This window comes from Quercus lobata, chromosome 5 (genome assembly GCF_001633185.2).
Source record: "Quercus lobata isolate SW786 chromosome 5, ValleyOak3.0 Primary Assembly, whole genome shotgun sequence".
Classification (NCBI taxonomy): Eukaryota; Viridiplantae; Streptophyta; class Magnoliopsida; order Fagales; family Fagaceae; genus Quercus; species Quercus lobata.
The window spans coordinates 24,017,284-24,044,139 of NC_044908.1; the positions used below are offsets into that span (position 1 = coordinate 24,017,284).

The window sequence follows — 26,856 nt, forward strand, 5'->3', positions numbered from 1 at the left end:
AACTTTCGCATCGGAGACATTGTGGCAAGCACCACACCGGTGACCACCTTACAAGAAGAGAACCAGGTGCTAACGGGGAGTTCCATCTACCTACTGAGACTGACGAGTTTGCACCTCATCAGTTTGGCGCCGTCTGTGGGGAGCTTGATATTTTCAGATTCATATCTGAGAGCGTAGTTCCCATCAATCCTCTACATTCAGATGGAATCCAACCCAGACTCAGCAACCTTGGCCCAACAAGTCCAGGCCCTTGCAGCCACCATTGAAGAACTCACCAAACAGAACCAGGAAATGAAGCTACGGCTTCAGCAAGTTCAATAGGCTCAACAAAAAGAGAACCGGTCCAAAGATAACTTGGAGGAAGAAGGGGATAGTCAACGGAGAGGAACCCCTCGTAGACCAACTACTCCGGACGAGCAAAACTCGGACCTCCTTCGAGAAATGAGGAAGGAAATGGACGAGCTGAGGAGCACCATTAAAGAAAAAATGGACCGAAGCTTGGACAAAATAGTAAGAGCTACGGATTCACCCTTCACCGCCGCGGTACTAGAATGCCCTGTGCCTTCAAAATTTCGCTTACCTCAGCTTGAGCCTTTCGACGGGCTAAAAGACCCCCAGGATCACCTTAATACCTTTAAGACGACTCTGGGACTTCAACAGCCACCTGACGAAATACTGTGCCGTTCCTTCCCGACAACTCTCAAAGGAGCTGCAAGAGAATGGTTTACTAAGTTGCCAAACTCGTCCATAGACAATTTCGATCAGCTGAGTAGTGCCTTCTTGCGCCACTTCATAGGGGGACAACGCCCAAGGAGGCCAATAGATTACTTACTCACCATAAGACAGGGAGAGAAGGAGACTCTGAGGTCATATGTCAAGCGATTCACCCGGGAAACTCTGGAAGTAAACGAAGCTGATGACAAGGTACAGCTGACAACCTTCAAAGTAGGGTTGAGATCCAGAGACCTCGTGGCCTCTCTTGCGAAAAACCCCCCGAAGACGATGGTGGAGATGCTCCTGAAGGCACAAAAGTACATGAACGCGGAAGATGCTCTAACTGCCATAAAAGACACCGAGAGGCCAGAAGACAAGGCCAAGAGGGAAGACGACCGTAGGGGGCAAAAGAGAGACAGACCAGAACGTCGGAACAATGACGGGAATAGGAGGAAGGATGATAAAAATCCTCGAACGGTAAAATTTACTCCTTTGGTTATGCCTGTTGACAAGATTTTCACGTAGATCAAGGACGAGCATTATCTCAAATGGCCCAGGCCATTACACTCATCACCCAACGTACGTGACAAGAACAAGTATTGCCGGTTCCATAGAGACCACGGCCACAACACAGAAGATTGCAGAGACCTGAAGGAGCAAATAAAGGAATTAATACGGAAAGGAAAGTTACAGAAGTATGTAAAGAAAGGAGAATATAGCAAGTTCAGATACGACAATAGGACCTAGCGTGAATCCTTCACTCAGGACGACGACCATCCGTCCTAGCCTCCACGCAAGGTGATCAGGGAGATAAACACGATCACAGGAGGACCATTCTCAGGAGGATCATTTAGATCACTCAAAAAAGCATACCATAGACAGGTGAACAGCGTCCACACCATGCCTCCGTCCAAGCACCGACGAACATGCCAAGACATGTCCTTCAGTGAAGGAGACGCCAGGGGAGTAAAGCAGCCCCACAACGATCCCCTGGTCATAGTACTGAATATAGAAGGGTTCAATACCAAAAGGATCCTTGTTGATAACGGGAGCTCAGTGGACATCATCTACTTCCCAACCTTCCAGCAGCTGAGATTAGATCCAAAAAGGCTTCGCCCTTTTGACTCTCCACTCGTCAGCTTCAATGGAGACAGGGTCTACCCCAGGGATATAGTGACACTGACGGTGACGGCTGGGACCTACCCATTGCAGTTAACCAAACAAGTAGACTTCCCGATGGTAGATTGCCCCTCATCCTACAATGTCATCATTGAGAGGCCCACCCTCAACAAGTGGAAGGCGACGACGTCAACCTACTGTTTGAAGGTGAAATTCCCGACAGACAACGGCGTGGGTGAAGTAAAAGGTGATCAAGTCCTGGCAAGGGAATGCTATCAGGCCGTGCTGGCAGGAAAGGAGAACCACACGTGGACGATTGAAGAAAAAGAGGAAGATGGGATGGAGACCTTGGAAAAAGTGGAATTGGTAGAAGGGAATGCAGACAAGACGACCAAGATAGGGACGACGCTAAGCCCCAAGATGAGAATGAGACTCATAAAGTTCCTTAAAGGGAATCTAGATGTCTTTGCATGGAGTCACGAGGACATACCGGGCATATCTCCAGAAGTCATCCAGCATAGACTTCACCGACCTGAACAAAGCATGCCCAAAGGACAGCTTCCCTCTACCAAGGATAGACCAGCTCATGGACTCCACTACCGGACACAAGTTACTGACGTTCATGGACGCCTTCTCAGGGTACAACCAGATAAAGATGGCTGAAGAAGACTAGGAGAAGACAGCCTTCATCACAAGCCAAGGACTCTACTGTTACAAGGTGATGCCTTTTAGGCTGAAAAATGCTGGGGCTACATATCAGAGAATGGTAAACAGGATGTTCAGTCAACAGATTGGCAGGAACATGGAGGTGTACGTGGACGATATGCTCGTCAAGAGTAAGGAAAAGCTCACACATCTGGACGACTTGGAGGAAACTTTTGCAACCCTCAAAAAACACCAGATAAAGTTGAATCCAAGCAAGTGTGTTTTTGGGGTAGCCTCGGGGAAGTTCTTGGGATTCATGGTGTCCCAAAGAGGAATAGAAGCAAATCCAGAGAAAGTACGAGCTATCATTGACATGGCCTCACCCAAAACCGTCAAGGATGTTCAAAAACTCACAGGAAGAATAGCAGCTTTAAACAGGTTCGTCTCTAGGGCCACAGACAAATGCCTGCCCTTCTTTAAGACATTGAAGCAGGCTTTTACTTGGACTGACGAGTGCGAAGCGGCGTTCCAAGAGCTGAAGCAATACCTGAGCAGTCCGCCTCTCCTAAGCCTGTCCAAAGAAGGAGAAAACCTATACCTGTACCTAGCGGTGTCAGCCTCGGTAGTAAGTGCAGCTTTGATTAGAAAAGAGGGTAAGAAGCAATTCCCGGTTTACTACGTCAGCCAAGCTTTCCAAGGGGCTGAGTCCAGATACCCAAGGATCGAAAAGATTGCGTTTGCACCAATAGTGGCTTCGCGCAAGCTCAGGCAATATTTCCAGTCAAATCCTATTCTAGTAATGATGGACCAACCAATCAAGAAGTTAATGAGCAAGCCAGAAGCAGCAGGGAGAATGGTCCAGTGGGCAATTGAACTTAGTCAATTTGACATCGAGTACCATCCAAGAACAACAATCAAGGCACAAGCTCTGGCGGACTTCATCGCAGAATTCACGTTCCCTGACGAAGACAGGATTACCGATGAAGCAGATAAACTAATAATACAGACTGATGGTTCGTCAGCCCAAAAGAAGGGGGGAGTAGGGGCCATCATAACCACCTCCGACGGAGAAGTGCTGAAATATGGGGTCCAGCTAAAGTTCCCAGCCACCAACAACGAAGCTGAATACGAAGGAATACTGACGGGACTGAGACTTGGGAAAGCTCTTGGTGCCAAAAATTTGTTGATCCAAAGTGATTCAAAACTAGTGATTGGACAGATCAAGGGAGAATACGAGGCAAAAGAAGAAAGGATGCAGAAGTACCTCAAGTTGGCAAGACAGCTAGCTCAGGAATTCGATACAGTGGAGTTCATACAAATCCCAAAAAGTCAGAATATGGGGGGCTGACGAAGTGTTAAAGCTAGCGTCATCAAAAGAAGAAGGGACTAGCACGGACTTGGCGATGGAAGTCCAAAAACACCCTAGTATCGAGGAAGTTGCAACCTTCACCATCCAGAGCACCGACACCTGGATGACGCCCATAATATCCTTCCTCCAGGACGGGCACCTACCTCAAAACATTGAAGAAGCCAAAAAGATCAAAAAGAGGGCAGCCAGATTCACGATCCTGAATGACGTCTTGTACAAGAAAGGCTTCTCAATGCCCTACTTGAAGTGCGTCGACGAGGAAGAGGCCAAATACATCTTGGAGGAAGTACACGGAGGAATTTGTGGCGACCATACCGGCTCCAAATCCCTAGTAAACAAAGTGGTAAGGGCAGGATATTTTTGGCCAACCATCCAGGTGGATGCTGCTGAGATCGTCAGGAGGTGCGACAAATGCCAACGATACGGGAATGTGCAGCGGCTTCCAGCAGAGAAAATGACGACCATAGCTTCCCCATGACCATTTGCACAATGGGGAATCGATATCGTCAGTCCTCTGCCCCAAGGTAAAGGTCAGGTAAAATTCCTTCTTGTTGCTATTGACTATTTTACAAAATGGGTTGAAGCAGAGGCCCTAGCAACGATCACTAAGGCTCAGATCCAAAACTTTGTGTGGAAGAACATAATCTGCAGGTTCGGGATTTCCTCGATGATCATATCAGACAATGGAAGGCAGTTCGACAGTCAAGACTTCAGGGAATTCTGCTCAAGCCTTGGGATCAAGAATCAGTTCTCATCCCCAGGGCATCCTCAAGCAAACGGGTAGACGGAAGTGACGAACCGGACGCTGCTCAAGATTATCAAGACCAGACTGGACGATGCGAAAGGTGCCTAGCCAAAAGAACTACCAAATGTCCTGTGGGCTTACAGAACCACCGCCAGAACCCCAACAGGAGAAACCCCCTTTAGGCTTACCTATTGTACAGAAGCAGCAGTAATCCTAGTCGAAGTAGGGGTTACAAGTATCAGGCATGGAACCTTCAACAAAGAGATCAATGGCGACGAACTACGACTGAACCTAGATTGTCTGGACGAAGTAAGAGTCAACGCATCCAGCAAGATGACGAAGTATCAAAGAAAGATGGCCGAATACTATGACAAAAGGGTCAAACTGAGACGCCTGGACATAGGTGACCTCGTCCTACGCAGGACCACCATGGCAACTAAAGACCCTACCCAGGGAAAGCTGGGTCCTACGTGGGAAGGTCCCTACCGAGTCATTCACTACTCAAGACAAGGAAGTTATCACTTGGAAACCATGGACAGACAAAGGCTCCCTCGACCATGGAATATTGAGCATTTAAAAAAGTACCACCAGTAGATGTAATAGACAAAGGCAATTGCTCCTGAATTCAATAAAAATTTCTTATCCTTTGATGTCTTTATGCAAACAGGTCCAGTCATTTGTAAGTCAAACTAACAAGAGTCCACCTTGACGAGTGTATGTCACTGACGACAACACCAACGAATATGAGAAAAAGGGGCTAAGTGATAAGATTCCACCAAGACGGATGTACATCACTGACGAAGCCCTAAGTGACGAGATTCCTTAATGGGATGTAAGTCACCATAAAAAAAAGGGCTAAGTGATAAGATTCCGCCAAGACGGATGTAAATCACTGACGAAGCCCTAAGTGACGAGATTCCTTAATGGGATGTAAGTCACCATAAAAAAAAAAAAGGCTAAGTGATAAGATTCCGCCAAGACGGATGTAAATCACTGACGAAGCCCAAAGTGACGAGATTCCTTAATGGGATGTAAGTCACCATAAAAAAAAAAAAAAAAAAAAAAAAAAAAAAAAAAAAAAGCTAAGTGATAAGATTCCGCCAAGACGGATGTAAATCACTGACGAGGGATACGCGAATGGCAAAGTCCCACTGAACGAACCAAGGACATTGGCGAACCCGCAAGGAAAAGAACAAAAAGAAAAAGAAGAAGGACAGAAATCCACAACAAGGATAAAGAATGACGAGCAAATCACAAGGAATTTGCACTAAGTGCTAGCCAAATACAAGGTACGCTAAGAAGTTTACGCTAAATCACGCACATGGGCACAAACACAGACAGTAGTGTAACCACAAAAGCAGATAAACATTAAATCATAGAAAAGCCCAAAAGCATAGGGCAATTATCCTTGTTCTCTTAACAGGGCCAAAAGATATTGTTCTAAAAATAAAAAAAATATATGTACATCTCCAAAAAAAAAAAGGGGGGCCTAAAACATAATGGGCAAATATAAGTGATAAATTTTTTCTAAGGATCAAGCTCGGGCGTCTGGAGCGTCAGTAACCGGGTCGTCAGCAGCAGAAGCGTTCTCAGCATTAGGGACGACGTCACTAGGAGCATCACCTTCAAGCATAGAGGATTGGACGGCCTCGTCAGCAGCCATCTCTTGGTCCACCACTTCCAAATCCAAAGTCGGCAGATCAACCCCAGCAGGGTGCTTGACGAGGTATCTACGAAGAAGCTCGAAACCCTTGAAGTACCAACTGAAGAGTACTGTGGAATACTCTTCAGTTTGCTGAAAAGCCTTGACGGACCTAGCCGCAATCGTCTTCAGTTTTTCCTTCGCCGCCTGAAGCTGGTCGTCCTTCTCCAAATTCAGCTGACGTTCAACCCTAAGATCAGAGTTCAAAGCCTTGACTTGCTCCTTCAAGGTTGCAGCCCCGTCCATGGACTCATTGAGGTCCTTTTTTAGTGCGGAATTCTCCTTTGCCAAAGCCTCCATCTTGGACGTCAAAGAAGCCACCTTGGCCTCTTGAGTAAGATACTCAGAGGCGAGGTGAAGGCCCTCACCCAACACCTGACGAAGGAAGATAAGTGCGTCAGTAAAAAAAAAAAAAGAAAGTGAAGATTGATATAAGAGGAAACCAAGGAAAACGTGTGGACGACCTTACCTGTACAATTTTATGGACGTGCTGACCCGCAACCACGTTGACAGGCACTCCAGAAAAGACCCTAAGGTCCTCAGCCCGCACAATGTTATGTGCCCGCTCCACAGCCGCTCCCTCGTCGTCAAAGATGGATGAACCAACCTTTTCCTTCTCTTTGTCCATGGCAGACAATCTCGGCCTCTTCGACGACGGGGTAGGGATTTCCTCAACTGAGGTAGCTGGGAGGCCACCCTCGCGCCTTCAACTCCTGAGACGATGGGAGTGGCATCCGCAGGGGGGACAACAGATGGTCCTTTCCCCGTAACGCGAATTATCTTCTTGCCAAGATTGGACAAGGGTTCATCCTTCTTGGCCCTCATCTTGGCGTACATGTCCTTATTAAATTTGGTCATCATCTCTAAAAATAAAAAAAAATAAATAAATAAATAAATAACTAAGAAATCCAAAGTATGCAGGTAAAGGACAGTACTGACGAAGAAAACACTTACTCTTCTTCTCTTCGATGGTAATATTGCGCAGAAAGTAAGGAGACGGATCCGGGCCTAAACAGTAGAAAGAGAGTGTTCGCGGATCAAGAAGATCGTCCCAGCTCTCAATCGTCTTCGCGTATTCAGTCGCCTTCTGAACACGACCCCGGTATTTGCTCTTCAACTTTGGGCGTTTTGTAACTGCAAAAGAAAATGAGCAAGCGGTTAGTGACGACTAAACATACAAGACAAAAATAAACAGAAAGGAAGAAACATGGACGCACCTAAGTCTGGGGTTCCCCACCGACGAAGCAACCTTGGGATATCACCCCAAGCCTCGCTAGAAGGGGTCTCAAAGCCATCCCCGGACACGAAAATGAAACGTGACTTCCAGTACCTGAATGACGAGGCTAAACCCTTAACGATTCTATTCCCCCTCGTCCAAGGAACTAGTTCATAATATCCATACTCCTTTGATTTCTTCAAACGGTAGATATGGACGAGCTCACTTACTTTGATCATGTCCTCATTGGCCGCTAGCCATATTTCCATACAATTAATAACTATCCTCCAGGAGTTAGGCATAAGCTGCCCGGGGGCAATGCCAAAGTAATCCAGGAGCTCCATCACAAAAGGATGGACGGGTAACCTAAGTCCTGAAGTGAAAGCAGCCTCGTAGAAACACACTTCACCAGGAAAGAAATGACAAGCCCGATCATCAGGACCAGGCTGACGAACGCGAACCCGCGCAGGGAATTGAAACCTATCTTTAAACCTGGTCACTGTATCAGCGTCCAGCCCACACTCTTCATTGAAAGCGTAAAAAGCCCTAACCTGACGAGGGATAGAAACGGCTGTATCACCCTCGACTGGGCCGCCGCTAGATGACAACCTAGTGTCTAACTCACTGGACCTCACCTCAGACATCCTCTTCGTCTCTCTCTCAAACCAAGCCAATGACCGACCCAAAATTGGAGATAGCTCCCCTAAAACCACACTCAAACCACTACCTTCAAAGAGATAATTCCCAGTCAAAGGAAAAAAATCCCCAGAAACACCCAAAGCCGCCCCTAAGCGAGCAAAAAAGAAAGAAACTGAGGGGTAAGCTTCCCAAACCTCAGAAGAATTAACCATGAAAAAGGGGATACCCAATCCTAAACGCCCAAACACAAAAACAACAAGAATAAAAGACAAAGGGAAAATCAGGAATTTGTAAAGAAGTTCATAAAAAAAATAATCTGAGAAATCGAAGAAATAGTACCTTGAAAAGAGGAACAGTCGAGGCCGGAGAAATTTGTCGCTGGAGCAAGGTCAAAATCACCGGAATGAGATCGGAATGGTGGCAGAAATGAAACAAAAGGAACAAACGCTCGGAGTAGGAAGGGAAAGAAAAACCAGAGTGAAGGAAAAGAAAAGTTTTTTAAACCCAAAAACCCAAGGAAACTGAAAAGCAACGGGAAACCCAAGGGTCATGCCATTAATACCCTCAATCAGCATATGCCATGTGGCCACGTTCCATACCGCACCGCCATCCATCATTAAATTCGAAACGAAACCCCAAGCATCACAAACAACTCAATGAATGAAACTTTTCACCTTCTGTGGCCCTCATGACACGTCACTGACGACCACAAAACCTGGGGGGCAATTGATGGGATTGACAAGAACACGTTATAGTGACGAGGTAAGCGTAATGACGAGGGTACCCCCTGACAACGAATAAACCATCAACGACGAGGAAAGGAAGGTCATTCAATGGTGTCAGCAGGTAACCTGGGCAGTTACGAAACCAGCAAAGCAGACCGTTGGAGACTAATAAAAGCCCCATAATTGGGCTTGAGGCGTTATGAAAGAAGAGCATTTACACTCCAACGGCTAGCAGTCAAGCTCACAGATATAAAACTCTCACATTTGCAGCATAAGGTATGAGACTAAGATTCTGAAAAGATATTTCTTGCTTTTTAGTTCTGTGAACAGCTTGATTGTTCTAACTATGGCATTGGAGACATTGTGGCAGGCACCACACCGGTGACCACCTTACAAGAAGAGAACCAGGCGCTAACGGGGAGTTCCATCTACCTACTGAGACTGACGAGTTTGCACCTCATCAGTTTTCTTTTGACGCTAGGACTTCCTGGTAACATTCTCGTGCCAGCACTTGGTCTCCTATTATTTCCCCAATTCCCTGTTCTGTTAAGAACTTCACCTTTAGACAATACGTGGATGTGGCTACTCTCGAACGATTGAGGGTAGGCCTTCCTATAATCACATTGTAGAACGAAGGTAAGTCTACTACCAAGAAGTTATGTTTATTGATTACTTGGAGTGGGTACGAGCCGGCCGTGACTGTTAGCGTTACTATTCCCCGGGGGTATACTTTGTCTCCACTAAAACTGACAAGGGGGGATTCGAATGGACGAAGTCTTTTCAAATCTACCTTTTACAGCTGGAAGGTAGAGAGGTAAATGATATCTGCCGAGCTCCCATTGTTTATCAAAACCCTTTTGGTATTGAATCCTTCAATCATGAGCATAATGACCAACGGGTCGTCATAAGATTATTTCACTCCTCTGGCATCTTCTTTTGAGAATAGCATATCTTGGCCCGTCCGCCTCTGCTTCAAAGGTGGCATCCCATGAACGCTGTTCACTTGCCTTTGGTATGACTTCCTAAAGGACTTGAATGACCTCCCTATAGACGGTCCCCCTGTGTTTGTCTTTATCTCCCCTATGGTACTTTATGGATGAAGGGGCATGCGATCTTCGTCCCTCTGAGGGACTTCGTACTGACCCTTTTTATCATCTTTGGATCTGCTAAGATCTCCCTTCTTCACGAACTACTGTAGTTTCCCTTTTCGTATGAGCTCTTCTATCTGTTCTTTCAAGTCTCTGCAGCCCTCTATGTAATGCCCGTAATCTTTGTGGAAACGGAATTATTTTCTCTTGTCGCACACGTTGGGTGACGAGTGTAATGGTCTAGGCCATTTAAGGTAATGTTCATCCTTAATTCGCACCAGAATCTGGTCAACGAGCATAACTAAAGGAGTGAACTTTATTGTACGAGGGTTTTTATCATCTCTCCGTCTATTCCTTTCAATATTTTGGTGATCTGCCTGATCCCTTTTTCGTCCTCTTCGGTCATCTTCCTTCTCCTTCTTTTTCTCCTTGGGCTTCTCCACCCCTTCTATTGTTGACAAGGCATTCTCAACGTTCATATACTTCTACGCCTTTAAGAGCATTTCTGCCATCGTCTTAGGGGGATTATTTGCTAAAGGGACCACAAACTCCCTAGACTTCAGCCCAGCCTTGAAGGTTGTCAGCTGTACTTTATTGTCTGCTTCGTCCACCTCCAAAGTTTCTCAAGTGAAACACGTTACATACGATCTTAGGGTCTCCTTCTCTCCTTACCTGATGATGAGTAAATGGTTTGCTGGCCTTTTTAGGTGCTGCCCGCCGACGAAATGACGGAGGAAAGAACTGCCTAGCTGTTCAAAGTTATCAATGGATGATGTTGGTAGCTTAGTGAACCACTCCCTGGCTGCTCCTTTGAGAGTAGTGGGGAAAGTACGACATAGTATCTCGTCGGGGGGCTGTTGGAGACCCAAAGTCGTCTTAAAGGTGTTAAGATGATCCAAGGGGTCCTTCAGCCCGTCAAATGGCTCAAGCTGTGGTAAACAAAACTTTGAGGGTATCGAGCACACTAAGACTGCCATGGTGAAAGGTGAATCTGTCCTCCTGACCATTCTATCCAGACTTTGATATGTTTTTTCCTTGATCGCATTCCTTAACTCGTCTATCTCTTTTCTCACTTTGAGAAGGTCCGAGTTCGCCCCTTCTAGAGTACTTGGTCGTATTTTTTGGATGTCCCCGTCATCATCCCGGTTGGTCTCTGAGCGATTGTCTTCTTGTTACAGTCGCTGCCTCATCTCTTGGTTCTGTATGGTAAGCTCCTCCACGGTGGCTACGAGTGTCTAAATTTCCAGAGCTAATGCTGCAGGATCTTGGTTAGTGTTAGATTCCATCTGGACGTATAAATTGACTAGAATGGTGCTTTTGAACCTAAGTGCAAAAAAGTCGTTTCCCACTAGGGATGGCAAAATGAACCCGACCTGCAGGTACTCGGTCCGGCCCGACCCTAATGGGTCGGGTACCCGACCCATTTAACATTAGGGTCGAGTCTGGGTTTTCATTAAAAAACCCAAAGCGGGTTCGGGTCGGGTCCGGTCCAGGTATTAGGCATACCTGGCTCGAACCCGACTCGAATATATAATATTAAAAAATAAAAAATAAAACCCTAACTATAAATGCTCACTTTTCCCCTAAATCCCTCAGACCCATTCTCTCACCCTCTCACTCTCTCCCAAGCCGCCTCCCATTCTCTCCCTCACCCTCACTCTCACTCTCACTTGAGCAAGACCACTGGCGCCGCTGCTTCGCCTCCCATGCTCACATCGCCGACGCCGCTTCTCACTTCGCTGACGTCGCTGCTCCTTGCATACCTCACCTCGCCGTCGCCGCTCCATTCTCCTCCTCACTGGTCTTTCCTCCCTGCCTCCTTCACCCTACCGCAACCTACAGACACCGCTGCTCCTCCCTCACCTCACTAGGCCCTCCTCCACCCCACAAGGCCGCAACTCTCTCATCTCCCTCACCTCATGAACTCAAGCTTTTGTTCTTTTTGTTCTTTTAGTGAAAATCGTTCTTTCTGTTCAAAGAATCAAATTTGTAATTTCTAGTTTTAGTGCTATTTTGGTTGAATAGATCGGCTTGTTTGATTTGATTTTGTGGGGTCTTATTATTCAGACCTAGGGTTTGTATGTTAATTCTTGTTTTTGCTTTTAATGTGGGAAAATATTGTAATGAAAAAAAAAAAGGGTTTCCGATCTGTTGGTTGCTGAGAAAATAATGGGTTTTCTTGAGTATTCTTTTTCCCCTCCTGTTTGGTTGCTAGGAAAATCAATATTAGGCAAACATTTTTTTTTTATTGGGCCACAGAATGGGCCCTGAAGTACCACGGCCCAACGGGGCCCGTGGGGCGGGTTCGGGCCTCAAAAAAAAATCTGTTTAGTAAACGAGCCGGGTCCGGGCCATGGGTCTTGGCCTGCGGATCGGGTACGGGTATGGAAAAACCCGGCCCGAACTCGACCCGTTGTCATTCCTATTTCCCACAGACGACGCCAAATTGATGATGCTGAGATCGTCAGTCAAGATGATTGTCCAGTAGGATTGTTGACCAAGACCATCTGGAAGCCCTGCAAGAACAAATAAAAAGAGGGAACACCGATGTGGTGCCTGTCATAGAGCCTCCGATAATTAAGTCAGATAGCTGAGAGAGGGAGGAGAGTTTCTATATCAAAATATCATAGCTTTTGTACTTGAATTCCGTACCTTTTTAGGTCCTAAGATACTTGTATATATACCTGCTTCCTTTTCCTAGTTGTTGGGGGTGCTCTTAAGGGAGGTTTAAATGTGGTATTTGTAACGCTTCCTTGAGGTGTTAATGAGAGGATTATCCTCTCTCCAACGGTAAAGAGACTTATTGTGGTCCTGTAATGCATTGCCATCGTTTATGAGCTGGCGGTCTTTCCTTCGTCCAATGGGTTCGGGTAGTGATGGAGTGGAGTGATTCCTTCGTCCATTGGTCCCTCTTCTAGACGAGGAGGTTGCCTAAGGGAATTGTGGTCATCCATCATATATCAAATGAGCAAATAACATATAGGCATACAGGTGAGTTCCAATTAACTAAAATAGTAAAATCTCTGATGGTTGAATAATAGATTTGAGATTTAATCCCGCTTACACCAAAAATTGATTGGTGTCTTAGTTTGAAGATAAAGAGTTATCATTAGAAGATGACGTCATAGGTTGAAACTATCTAAAAAATATACAAGCATACACACACAAAAGAAAATTACCAAATAACCAATTTCATAAAACACTAAATTGAGAATAAAAAACACCCAAAGTTTTAGCCTTTCCCAGCTTCAATCAAGTATTTCAATTCCTCTTCAAAAAAAATAAACTTTTGTTAAAAGCGATATAAGTACTAAAATGGAATTCAGGATCAAAACAATGGCGATTGTGCACGGTGGTGAAATGGCTTACATGTTGGAGAGAGTGAATGACTTTTCCCATGTAAACAAGCTGGGAATTGTAGGCCTCGTATATGATGGGACATTTTTCTGAGGAAATTTTTTTTTTTTTAAATGCGGACGTTTGGTAAAAAGAAATCAGTTATATCATTTATGTGATTTCTTTTTTTACTATTTCATTTGTACAGCACGCCACCAAGGAAAGCAAGCATGCTGGCATAGCTGGATCTAGGCCTTATCCGTGGATAAGCTATGAGGAAAACAGAGAAGTACTTCACCGGTAGAGCAGTACACAGTAGTACTTCACACACTTTGAGAAAAAGTTTCGACTCAAGAACCAAAAAATAATTGAGATTCATCTTCAATAATCCTGCAATAATGACCCTTTACACAGTTAGAGAGACGTGATTTGGTCACGTGCTTCTCAGATGATCTATTATTTGAGTCAAATGAAAGGAGTACACGTACTCATATGATCAGGATGGACGTATAACTACAACCTGGAAAAATGATCAATTTAAGGGTTGGGAATTGAAAATTGTTATTACCATTTCCATTTACAAGATGCTAGAATTTCTTTGCTGGCTAAAATTACTAATTTATGCGTAGATCCAACAAATTCTGTTATTAAAAAAGAATATATACATATATATATATATATATCAACAAATTCTGTTTTTTTTTTAATCATGGTTAGAAATTATCCTAATAATAAATTACCCCACCCCAATCTCGAGATCTTGAACTTGAGAGGATACCATTGGACTAAGGATGTCTCTCGGTACCATTAAATTAATGGTATCTAATCAAAGATATGTAAGGAATTAGAGGATGTCTTGCCACCAGTAAATTAATTATATCTATTCAAATATATGTAAGTAATTCTCTCTCTCTCTCTCTCTCTCTCTCTCTCTCTCTCTCATTATGTATATAAAAGTAGCTTTAATTATAATTTAGGCTAAAATACACAATTAGCTCTTAAAATTTATCATGCAAGTGCTTTTGGTCCCTTCAGATTTTAAGTTTCAAATGAGTACTATTATTTTTTATTTTTGGAAACAAGTCTAAAGGAACAATGATGTGCATGAAATATATACAATAAATTACTCTCATATTTGCATATTTAGCATTACTAGCCTGTGATTTTGTGAGTAATTATCTATTATTTTTTTCTTATAGGTAATAAAGAGTTTACATGCTAATAGGCTTTATTTGAGGCAGAATACTGGTCAATTAAGTCAAGCCAATTTGAGAGATCCAACCCAAGCGTGAAGTGAAGCAAGCAAAAATACAAGAAAAGAATAAAAGCAGTCCAAGGGAATGACTTACACAAGCACGGGCTGGCAAGTCCAACAAGGAGTAAAGAAAAGAAAAAAGGAAAATTGAAGAGTGAGGCCAATGTTAATCTAACGTGGTGAATAAAAGTAGACAGAAGAAAACAAAATCATGTTTGCGTGGGAGATGTACAGATGGGCTTTGGAAGTTTGACGTGGGCCTCTTCATTTTTTCACCGAAACATCCACCTGGGAGTACTTACTTTTGGGCCACTTTGGTTTTAATAATGAGCTTTTAGGTCTCAGCCGCATATGTGAATGCAAGTATAAATAGAGCGAAACAGAAAATATGGGGGCTGGCTAGAAGAAAGCTGAAACAGAGGACGACGGAGGGCTGGAGCAAAAAAGAGGAAATAGGAGCAAGAGGCAATGCTGCCAGTTGCTTCCTGCTTTTCTCTAGCACTGTGATTTATCTCTTTCACTCTAGCTTTATTTTATTTGTCAAATTTAATGCTTAGTATTTTGTTTTTGTGTTTTTTTGTCAACTATTATGAGTAACTAAATTAATTTTCAATTACGGTTGAGGGTGAAACCTTGTTAAGGATTGTTAGTGTTATTTATGTGATTTGATTTTTTGTATAATAGTTGTTATTTAATGATTTAAATTGTTCTTACTTCATTACAATTAACTAAGATAGGATTCTTAATATGAGTTTAATCATGTTTTTCTCATGATTTTGGATTTATCTTAATTAATCTAATGCTTGGTTTTATAATTGTTTGATTATAAAATTAGATATCTTTTGTGATTTCTTTGGCGATGAATACAATTGATGATTTGATTTTATACCTAAGAAGCGAAGAAGAGCATACTTTAGAATATTAAATAGAGATTTTAATGAGAATATTTTCCATGATAGCAAGATTGATTTTTAAATTATCATGCAGTGGGTTGGGAAAAATTAATGATCATAAATATTTGCTGATATGACTTATAAGGCGGATTCCAAAACCTTAATTCTTTCTCTTGTTTGTTTACATCTTTTTACTGTTTTATATCACATTTTTGCTTTGTTTAATTATTTGCTTAGTTTATTTTAATTTCAAAACAATCAATTTTTATAAAACTAGATTAGGATTACTTTGGTTAAGGTTTAATTAATTTTCCTATGTCCATCTAAGTCCCTTTGAGTTCGACCTCGTTCTTGTCAAACTATACTTCGGTATAGTTCATACACTTGCGAGTACTTTAAAATTTCACAACAAACAATAATAATGTGACTTTTTTTAAGTGATGTGGCATCAGTATTACCAAATCAAAAAATTGATGACCTAATACAGATCCAAACCAAGTCCTTTAGAAACAGGGTCTTCCCAATTAAGAACAAAATAAATTTAATATAAAGTCCTAAATTGAACAATCAGGGCAACCGAGGGTCATTGCGTGCAAATGAGACTAAAGACCTGCAACAAATGCTAGCTACAACGCCATAGAATTAGAATTTTAAATAACGAGAGGGATTCTTTTTAGGAGTTTATTTGTCGAGTGTTGTGGGGTCTAAGATACTTTATAGACCAATAGTGTATTTTCATATTGTCTAATATTTTACTTAACCAATGACTTTTGACATAATAAAGGGAAATTGTTTTGGGAATTTGCATGGTAACAAAGCTTTAAGTCTCTTTCTCAATTTTTGATGTAACTAAATGGCAAAAGAATAAAATGCCAAAGTAATGCTTATAACTATCTAGCTATTTTTATGCTTCTTCCAACCAAAAAAAAAAAAAAAATTTGTGAAGATACAAGTATCAAATGAATAGAACGATTGCCTTGATGAGATAACCAATAGAGTACATATTAACACAAGAAGCATATAGAAAAGACCCTCATAAACTCTAGTCAAAATCAGCTCATGCCAAGTACGTAAAATCTAAGCAACTATTCCTAACGAACCATGCGGATCAACTTTTCCCGATGGATATGTCAGTGTGATGACTACGTGGCACAATCTAGTCCATTGAAGATTGAACCATGCACGGTTTTTTTCCAATCCAACATACACAGAATAACTTTGTGAGAGATTGGATGACGAGATTTGGGCACATAGATTTGAATTTGACAAATCCATTATAGAATTTGAAATAACTTCTAAGTCCATAGAATTTTAGAAATCCATAAGATACATTTCAATATTTAGATTTTAAATTTAGGCATTTTAAATTTATCACTTTAAAATTCAAATTTAAATACAAATCCAAATTCAAATAACTAAACACAATCTTGATATTTTGTCTTATCAGTGAAAATGGTAATATATATATATAAATGAAATATGACGCCTCATGCATCATACATGCATGAACTTATAAAAAATATTAAGTTCTTCTTTCAGTCTTTCTCCTTATTCTTTTCAGTCAACAAACTCAACAAAATAAGACTCTCTTTCTCTTTTTTGTGACCTTTTGGATCAGAATTACTTCCTTTGACCACTTGATTTTTTTTCCTTGTCCCTTGATTACTCGGGTTTCCCTATGCCTACAGAGAGTAAAAGTCTTGCTTTGTTTATTTAGCAACCAACAACATTTTATTTAGGGGGTAAAGTGTAAATTTCACTTAAAATATAGGAATATGAATATGCCTGAAAATTTTTCTTTGGACCTGTTAAGATGCAGACACATGTCAAATCCAATACTCCTGTGCACCCATTGAGATACTGATACATACCCAAAAGAAATTGGACTAGCAATCGTTTATGAAATAGAAGTTGATGATCTAAATTATCAAACATATTACCTACACAACCAAAATGCAAAAGAAGCAAAAAAAGAATGAATTGAACAAAAATTTAAAATAATCTTCTACATCTTATCTCTAATACTAATATAAATTTCAAATGAATCAAAACCCTAAAATTCATAAATGTAAACTCAGAAATCAAAACGGAAAAGAACATAAGCAAATCATGAAATAGGTCAACTACAAAGGAAAAAACATGTATAACAACCAAAAACTCAAACAAAAAAACCAAGATAAAAAATATTTAACTTAAGATTTCACAAAACACACGAATACCTCAAATTTAGAACTAAACCAGCTTTCCAATCTACAAACTTCAATTTTTTTCCAGCCCAAGTTTCGTTTTCAAATGAACTACTCTCAATGCAATTAGCAATGCTATCCTATCTTTGATGTCATCACAGAAACGAAAGTAACAGTGCCTCCATGACTTCTTCAATAGTAGGGTGCCACAAACACTCCAAAATCCTACACCAAACCCGAGTCCGATGCTACCATAGAACCATATCCTTTCATAATGATCTCCACCTTGTTTGTCATCAACATCGGTAATACTTGGGCCATCAGATGTTTCATCTCCTGGGCACTTGGTCGGAAGAGGAGACCCACACAACAAAGGGTTTCCCTTGTACATGGTTGCATCATTTATTGTTTGAAGTTGATTACCAGATGGGATTCTTCCTATCAAGTTGTTAAAAGATTAGGTTCAAGTGTACTAAGAAAGTCAAAGAAGACATGCTTTCAGGAATAGGTCCAAAAAGTTTATTGTTTGAGAAATCAAGTGTCTCTAGCAACTGCAGGTTTCCTATATTCTTGGGAATGTTTCCAGAGAGATGATTCATTGACAAATTTAGCGTATCCAGTCTTGTGAGGCTTGTTATTTCAAAAGGAATTCCTCCTGTCAAATTATTCCCTGAAAGATCAATGCAGGTAACTAATGGGAGAGTGCGATCATATTCCATCTCTCTTCCTTTTCTCATTATGGATGCTTTCTCTGTATAGTTCTCAATAGGCTTGTACCCAACGATGTTGTGATCAACCATTGCAGTAAAATTGTTCAAACAATCTGGAATGCCCCCAAACAGATTATTTTGTGCAAGATCTAGGATGCGAAGTTTATGAAGATTGCACCATTTTGGAGGGATGGTTCCACTGAATAGATTTGATCGTAGGCGTAGCATGAAGATGTCTGATTCTATCCATGACGGAAGATTCCCCGAGAGACGATTCCCCCCAAAATCCATGCTCACAATAGAACAGTTTTGCAAGGAAGAAGGGATTTCTCCTCTAAGATTGTTGTTGCTCAACACTAATATAGAAAGGTTTCCTAAGAAACCCATTGAGCTTGGAATTTTTCCACATATGTTGTTGTATGAAATATCCACAACGCGCAAGAACATTTGTGACTCGTCCCAATGATGAGGGAGCTCTCCTGAAAGATTATTTCTCCTGAGGACAAGAATATTAAGATGTTTTATTTTCGATATGGACAGAGGAATTTTACCACAGAGGTGGTTCTCTGAAAGATCTAAATATTGCAAGCTTGGCATTAGATCACTAATATTTGATGGGATAGGGCCTGAAACCAAATTGCTTTGCAGAAATAGCTTAGTCACATTTGGAAATACTAATTGGTGTGGCAAGTTCCCTTTTATCTGATTGTTGGATAGATCCAAGTGGGTGAGGTTAGAAGATATCATAGAGAACCATTGCTCAGGTATAGTGCCATTGATTTCAACGCTTTTTAGGATGACATAGGTAAGCTCACTTTGAACTTGAAGCCATTTAGGAAATTTGGGGCCAATGAGACAGCTTTCTAGATGAAGAATTTTGAGCTTGAAAGGTGGATGCCAGTCGTCTTTCACATTGAAAACTAGAGGTTGACTTTTATTATTAGTTGTTAGTACAAACTCTTCTAGTCTTGTGAGATTCATCAATTGAGCTTCTGTTATGACACCTTCCCAAGAATTTTCTAAGAGATACAATTTGACTAGCGTTGAGAGTTGCCCAAAACTTTCTGGAATGGTTCCATTCATCTCATTATATGAGAGGTCCAACTCCTTCAAGGATGACAAATTGCCAATAGAAGCTGGAATTGAACCATAAAAATGGTTAACACCAAGATAGAGGTATTTCAACCTTCCAAGTCTTCCAAATGAATCAAGGATTTTTCCTCCTTGATTGCTAGAAGTCAAATCAAGATATGTGAGGCTCGTAAGATTAAACAGCCACTGAGGTATGGAGGTGTTAAATGGGTTGTATGATAAATCAAGGACATGAAGAGAGGTGAAATTAAGGAAAGTAAGGGAAGATGGAAGGTGTTTAAGCTCACATGAATATAAACTTAACTCCAGAAGGGAAGGAAGCATGTTAATTGCATGCAGCCAATCTGCTTTGGTAGGATTGATCTTCACTCCCCCATATACAGGTACTCTAAAGAAGAGAGACTTGAGACCCAATCCAAGTTTTGGGTAGACAAATTGTAGTTTCCTTCAAGGTCAAGATGCGTCAGGCTCGACAGATTGCCGAGATAACGAGTAATCTCCCCTGAAAGAGATGCATTGACATCCCTTGAAACAGATGAATTAACATCCCCTGAAAAAGATGCATATATAAGAGAGATTTAGATACATCAAGTTCTTTAGCATGCCAAAAGGTTCAGGAATTCGAATAGCTTTTTTAAATATTTCAAGTGAATCAAAGAAGAAGTTATCTTACCGAGCAATGACCTCGAAGACTTAGAACATCTATCGTATTCGTTCTTTTAGCCGAGCAATGTTCATCACTCACGGTGAGGTTAAAAATAGTATAATGTTGATATCTTTCGTAATAATCAAAGTGCCTGTGGCGTCCAACTGGGTTGCTAAGATTGAGCTTGGTAACATGACCTGATTCGTTGTCGCACTCTACGCCTTTCCATCGGCAGCAATCTTCACCGACCCATGAAGAAGGCTTACCTGGAATATCAATTACGCCTTCCTTGAATCTGACAAGTGCTTCTCTCACTCTGGATGCATTTCACTGTCACATTATTTTCAGAGCATGAACCCAGTTTGAATATCCCCAAGGACAAAAGAAGAAATACAAAAACAGTATGATTATAATTGATCATCATGGAGTATTTTACTGATCGTGAAATGCTAATGATGAGTCTTGTGGATTTTTATGAAGCGTAAGCCATGCATTAACGATGAATATATATCACTGAAGTGTGAACAAACCTAGAAGTCATTGTTTAATGTTTTTTATTTTTTTTGACACGGTAAGTGAAAGTTCTTGTTAGAATCCACACACGGTATGGACTAGAGAGTAGAAGTAGCCTGCCTCGTGAGTCATGCGAAAAAACACTAGGACCCATTTTCCACTCGGCGTCGGTGGAGACTACTTTTCGCTTTTTCCACGTTGCAGGAATCATATGATTCGAAAAAACACTAAGACTGATTTGCTTTGACCATAATGGCTTTTGCTGGAGGCTATTTGGGGATTGCACAACTATCGTGGTAGAACTTGAGATTTAGCCAAGGGTAGTTAATTAACGGGTTGAGTCTTGAGTGTTTTGAAGGTATGGGTTTTTTATTTTTTATTTTAATTTAAAGAGATTTTGTTTGTCCTTTTAAAAGTGGAGTTGTTAAATTTTTTCTAAAAGTTTCAATTTCAAGTTCAAATTTAAACATAAATAATGTTATAAACACAAATTATTTTACAAATATTTTACAAATTATTGATGTGGCAAACTTTACATTAACTTTTTAAAAACTAAAATGCCACGTTAGATATTAACAAATTCTAATTAAAATAACAAAAAAGAAACCCATGACAGAATTAATCCTAAACAAACGTGTCAGACAAAACAAAAAACAAACCCAAAACAGAATTAATCCTAAACAAACGTATCAGACACCATCTAAAAGAAAACCAAGAGTTCTAAAACCCTGGCCTCAAACCTCTCTGCCTCGGGACGGAACGACGGTGCTCACCGCTGCTAGCCTCAAACTTCTCTGCCTCACGACGGAACTTCGTTGCAGCTCGCCTCAAACTTCTCTGCTTCTCTGCCTCGCGACGGAACCCCAAATCAGAATTCTGGCATAACTCACGGTGCTTCTTCTCTGATTTTGTATTTAATTTCATATATTAAGCAACAACTTTCTTAATTAGTAGAATATCTCAGACAAATTAACAAACCTTTAATTCTCTCATAAAACACAAGGTCGGTGTGCAGATTGCAGCCAAACATAACAACTCTAAAGAAAATCAGCAGTAAACTGCATCTCTTGCAACAACGATTATTGTGTGTGAGAATGCCACTACATTCTAATGCAGCGAAAGGCAAACCAGGTGTAGACCTAATGGCTTAACTAAATATCAGCTCAATGCAAAATAGGAAAGGAGAAAGAAAAGGCTACACTATTTCTGGCCTAAAAATAAAAACATTTTGTTTAGGAGTTTTGTGTTTAGGCCGCGAGAAGCTTCAGGCCGGGGTTTTTCGCCGGAACGTTTTGTGTTTAGGAGTTTGTTAGCACCGATGTGGCAAGGAGGGAGGCGCCGTCCATCCGTCGCGAGGCAAGGAGGGAATAGTCCGTCGTCCGTCGTGAGGCAAGGACGCAAGTGGCACCGATGAGGGAGGCTGGGAGGCGCCGATGAGGCAGAGAGCTCAGGTTTTGTGTCTGATACGTTTTTGGTTTAGGAATTAGGATAGAGTAAAGTTGATTTTGGTTTTTTTTTTTTTTTTTTTTGTTATTTTAATTAGAATTTGTTAATATCCGATGTAACATTTTAGTTTTTAAAAAACTGATGTGGAGTTTGTTACATCAGCAGTTTGTAAAATATTTATAGAATAGTTTGTGTATGTAATATTATTCTTTAAATATTTGTTTTTGTTACGTGCATCATGTATTTTTTAATACAAAATTGATAAATATGAGTTCCAGATAAAATGAATCTCTTTGAGATAAAGAGATTCGCTTATGAGATATCAAAGTTTTTTTTTCCTATTTACAAGCTTCAGTTTTTATATCTAAATGTTTGAATAGTGCTAATTTGGCTCATTCGTGAACATTTTCTATTTCTTTGATTTTATAAGTAAGTTGTGATCGGTAGATGTGTGATAATGGACTATGTGAGGACACACTAACCAATCACAACTTGCCACGTGGCGAATTATCACCCACAGAATGGTTAATGATGAAGCTAATTCAATAAAGTCGATGTTTATGAAGTCTTTCCACGCGGTATCGGTAGGGACTAGCGATTGAATTTTTCCACAAGATTTGTTTGTTTGTGTTTTTTTTCTTTTCAGTGAGTAAAACTATGGGGTTTTGACTTACTGCCGAATTTAGATTTTTTAATAGAATTACGAAAATAGCCTTGTTCGTTTGATTCTTACTGGGCTCTTTTGGTATATTTGCCCCTTCGTTTTTTCTTTTTAAACGAAAACACTATTTTGGTTCTTTCTTTTTAAACGAAAACACTATTTTGGTTCCTAAATTTTAGTGATAGTCAATTGGTCCCTATTATTTTCAATTTATAATCAATTTGGTTCCTACAATTAACTCATTAACTGAAAATGCCTACATGGCTAACGGTGTGTACTATTGGCACAATTAAATCCTACGTGGCAAATAAAAATAAAAATAAAATTAATAAATTTAAATAGACACTAAAACATTCCACATCATCGTTTAAACAAAAATAAATAAATTTTAAATCTTATTTTCTTTTGTTTATATTCTCTTTTTCTTTTAATCTTTCCAGCCGTTTCTTACTAACCCAAAATCAATACATTCTCTTTTTCCTTTTAATCTCTACAGCCCTTTCTTATTACTAACCAAAAAAATCAACACAGATCTGCTCTTTGTCGTATTACAGACGCTAGCTGGAGCTTGGAATGAGGAAATTATAATAAATAAAAAAAACCAATGGTGTCCATTAAAAAAGAAAAAATAAAATAATAGTGATTTATCAAATGGCCAGGGCTATTTCCATAATTCCATTATAAAAAAAATCTTTAAACTAAACCGCACGCATAAGGCAAAACCATTGTTTACGCTTTGGAAAGAAAGACACTAATGCACAAACAAACAAACAATTCTTGTGGAAAAACTTTCATCATTGACCAGACCATTCTGTGGTTGTAAAATCAGTGATCCCACCGATTAATATTCATCCTCAAACATGGCTTTCGTTTCATAGAAATGAATTCTAATTTGAAATTATAAAGTATCCTCTCATCATATGAGACATCATTTAGTTATATTGCAAAATAGAATGTACTATGATATAAACTCAAATTCCCAATACAAAAAACAACTACATATTAAACCAAACTAGATCAAAACAAAGATATAAGAGAGAGAGGACATATGAATCATATGATAGAGAATCAATCAATCAAAACACCAAAACATGAATAATTGTGACCAACTCCCCACCCCAAAAAAAATTGGGTTTCGTGTCATAGCCAACGTGATAAGATTTTGTACTATTCTAATGATTCTAATCACGTCAAGTCAAATTATTACACATTCGAGGTATTACCGACGACCAGCTGGAATAAGGAAATTAGAAAAAACCAATAGTATTTATTAAAAAAAAAAAAACTAATAGTGATTTATCAAATGGCCAGGGCTATTTCCATAATTCCATTATTACAAAAAATCTTTATAGTAAACCGCACGCACGGATAACTGGACATTCAATACAATTCTGTGAACCTAAGAAATCTGGAGCACCTTGATTTGAGAGGAAATCAAAACATAAGTACTGAATTGCCAAGCTTCTTTGGAAATCTTTGTAAATTGAAGACTTTAGATCTTTCATTGTGCTACTTCAGCCACAATATTGATAGATTCTTTGGTAATTTCTCGGCTTGCCTCCGCAATAGCCTGGAGTACCTAGATTTGGGTGGTAGCGAACTAGTAGGAAAAATTCCTAATTCATTAGGGACACTCAAAAGCTTGAGATACCTCAATCCCTATTGGAACTCTTTATGGGGTTCAATTCCAACTTCTATTGGCAACTTGGCAATTGTCATCCTTGCAGGAGTTGGACCTCTCTTATAGTGAGATGAATGGAACCATTCTAGAAACTTTTGGAATACTCTCAGAGCTAGTCCATTTGTATCTCCAAGGGAATTCCTGGGAAAGGTGTCTTCCAATAAACTTTGCTCAAATTGTACCTGATGTAATGCTTTTATTCTTTCCATCTTACTACAAAATGGGCCCATGCATTGGGTGCTGGAGGAATATGGTAGGGGTTGAAACACTTCGTTTGTATTTAGATATCGCTTATTTTACTGAAAATTGAAAATTTATAGCTGAAAACACTTTAGCAAATATTTTTTTATTGCCAAAATTACTATTCACCTGTTTTTATCACTGGGCTGGTCCATGAACAGTGCTATGGACCAGCCAAAAAAAAAATGCGCTCTACACAAACGCAAACACAGCTGCTCTACACAAACGCACCCTTAAAGGAGTGAAATTTGATTGCTTTTATCTCATGAAAAATTATGTCCCATTTCTGGTACAGAATTATGCAAATTCTACAACAATATGGGAATTATGAATTTGAAAACATAAGAAACTTGTGGTAGAACCTACACAATCTACATTATTTTCTTTGTCAATTGAGGTAACTACCATGACCAATATATCCAATTAATTTTGTCACATTTTTATAAGTATGCCATCTTCTCTTCAGCCTTCAGCTGATCCATCTAGATTGGTTTTGGCAGGACTATATGGCTAAGCTGCAAGACACCTCAGCTTCTAGCTAGCATGGTGTTTTTGGTTGTTTGTTATGCTCTTGTAGACTTCTGAATTTTGTGTGGGCGGGAAGAAATTTGCTTTGCATATTTTTTATTACCATTGCTAAATATTAGCATTGATGTACCATATTGAATGTGTTAGAATAGATACGGAAGCAAAAGTATAAAGTATAGAACACAAGGGTTACATGATTCAGTCTAATGGCTTACGTCCACGGAGAAAATCCTTAAAAGTTAGAGCATTAGCATCAGTATATGTAAAATCTCCTGTCTATTCACTACAAAAAACTGAGTCTATAGTGGCGTTTGTCAAAAATGCCACTATAGGGCCACTATAGGTACCCTATAGTGGCGTTTTCTATAAACATTGCTATAGGCATACTTATAGTGGCGTTTTAAAACAATGGGTCTATAGTAGCGTTTCCAAAGGCCTATAGCAGCGTTTTTAAAACGACACTATATTCACCTTTTTTTTTTTTTTTTTTCAATAAGGGGTAGAGGAGAAAAAAGACCTATAGTGGCATTTGACAAACACCACTCTAGGTCCAGCAAAAAAAATTTAAAAAAACATTAAAAATGAATTCAGAACTAAACAAAAAAAAAATATATATATTAATTAAAATAAGAGACCTATAGTAGCATTTGCAAACTCCACTATAGGTCTGCAAATGCCACTGTAGGTCCTGCAAAATTCAGAATTCAAAACCTACTTTCCCACCTACCCCCACACTCCCTTATCTCCACTTATCTCTACGCCTCTACCTTCAGACTTCATTTCTCTTTTTTTTTTTCTTTTTCTTTTTTTTCTTCTTTCTTTCTTTTTCTCCTTTATCTCCACTCCTCCATGTTTCTTCTTTTCTATTCCTTCTTTTCTCTCTCTCTTTTTCTTTCTTTCACTCTTCTTTCACTTCACACGTGGATTTGTTCTTTTCTCTTCCTCTCCATTTTGATTTTATTTCCCCTGTTTTATTTGTGGTGGTGTTAATGTTTGTGAGTTTTTTATTCGCAAATGGTGTTGCAGCTAGTTGATTTTGTTCAAATTTGTAGATGGTGCTACTGTGTTATGGGATTTGTGATTGAAGAAGGAGTGCTATTGTGTTTGAGGCCATTGGTTGTATAGTTGCAATTAAGCATTTTTTTTATTAAAAAATAAAAAAATAATAATAATAATTGTTTTGATTTATTCCTTGTTTGAGATTTCTGCATGTAAGCATGTTGTGTTTGATTTTGAATTTGAAAATCAAAAGTTTTTTTTGTTGGAGGTTTTTGGCTATAGTGGCGTTCTAAAACGCTGCTATAGCCTTTTTTAAAAAAAAAATAAACACTACTATAGTTCTATAGTTGCGGTACAATAGTGTTGTTTGTAAACGCTACTATAGCAAACGCTGCTATAGCCAAAATGGGCCTATAGTGGCGTTTTTAGTACCTATAATGGCGTTTGTGAAATGCCACTATAGGTCCAGTTTTTTGTAGTAATTTTAGCTTAAAAACCTACTTTTTCTAGTTTTGAGCAAACTCTGTTCAAGCAAATTGTGACCGGAGATGAAGTTCTTGCCCTAGTTCATCTCTTTCTCTTGAAAAAGTTGCTGCGTATGTGCACCGTAGGGTTTTGTGACCAAGCATCTTCTTGATCTTCATCGTGTGGATGAACTGAAGAACTTTGCAACCAACAACCTTTTCAGTTGGTGATTGAAGTCGCGTA

At 40.0% G+C, this 26,856-nt stretch overlaps 2 protein-coding genes across 2 annotated transcripts; one reads left to right on the forward strand and one right to left on the reverse strand.

The window, feature by feature from the left end:
- Positions 1-441: 441 nt before the first annotated feature.
- Positions 442-2,673, forward strand: LOC115990220. The gene is made up of 2 exons (XM_031114067.1): positions 442-1,191; positions 2,566-2,673. The coding sequence occupies exons 1-2, from the start codon at positions 442-444 to the stop codon at positions 2,671-2,673; spliced, it is 858 nt and encodes a 285-aa protein (XP_030969927.1).
- Positions 2,674-17,613: 14,940 nt separating this feature from the next.
- Positions 17,614-20,553, reverse strand: LOC115988711 (receptor-like protein EIX2). The gene is made up of 2 exons (XM_031112321.1): positions 20,108-20,553; positions 17,614-19,984 (listed from the first exon to the last, which is right to left on the reverse strand). Exon 2 carries the CDS (start codon positions 19,756-19,758, stop codon positions 18,082-18,084), a length of 1,677 nt encoding a protein of 558 aa, XP_030968181.1. The 5' UTR covers positions 19,759-19,984; positions 20,108-20,553; the 3' UTR covers positions 17,614-18,081.
- Between the last annotated feature and the right edge of the window lie 6,303 nt (positions 20,554-26,856).

Excerpts from the sequence above, each read along its gene's own strand:
- LOC115990220 (XM_031114067.1), top strand. The coding sequence starts at position 442 with ATGAGGAAGGAAATGGACGAGCTGAGGAGCACCATTAAAGAAAAAATG. Across the intron at positions 1,192-2,565 it reads ATGATAAAAATCCTCGAACG|GCTGAAAAATGCTGGGGCTA; the intron begins GTAAAATTTACT and ends GATGCCTTTTAG.
- LOC115988711 (XM_031112321.1), bottom strand. The coding sequence starts at position 19,758 with ATGCTTCCTTCCCTTCTGGAGTTAAGTTTATATTCATGTGAGCTTAAA.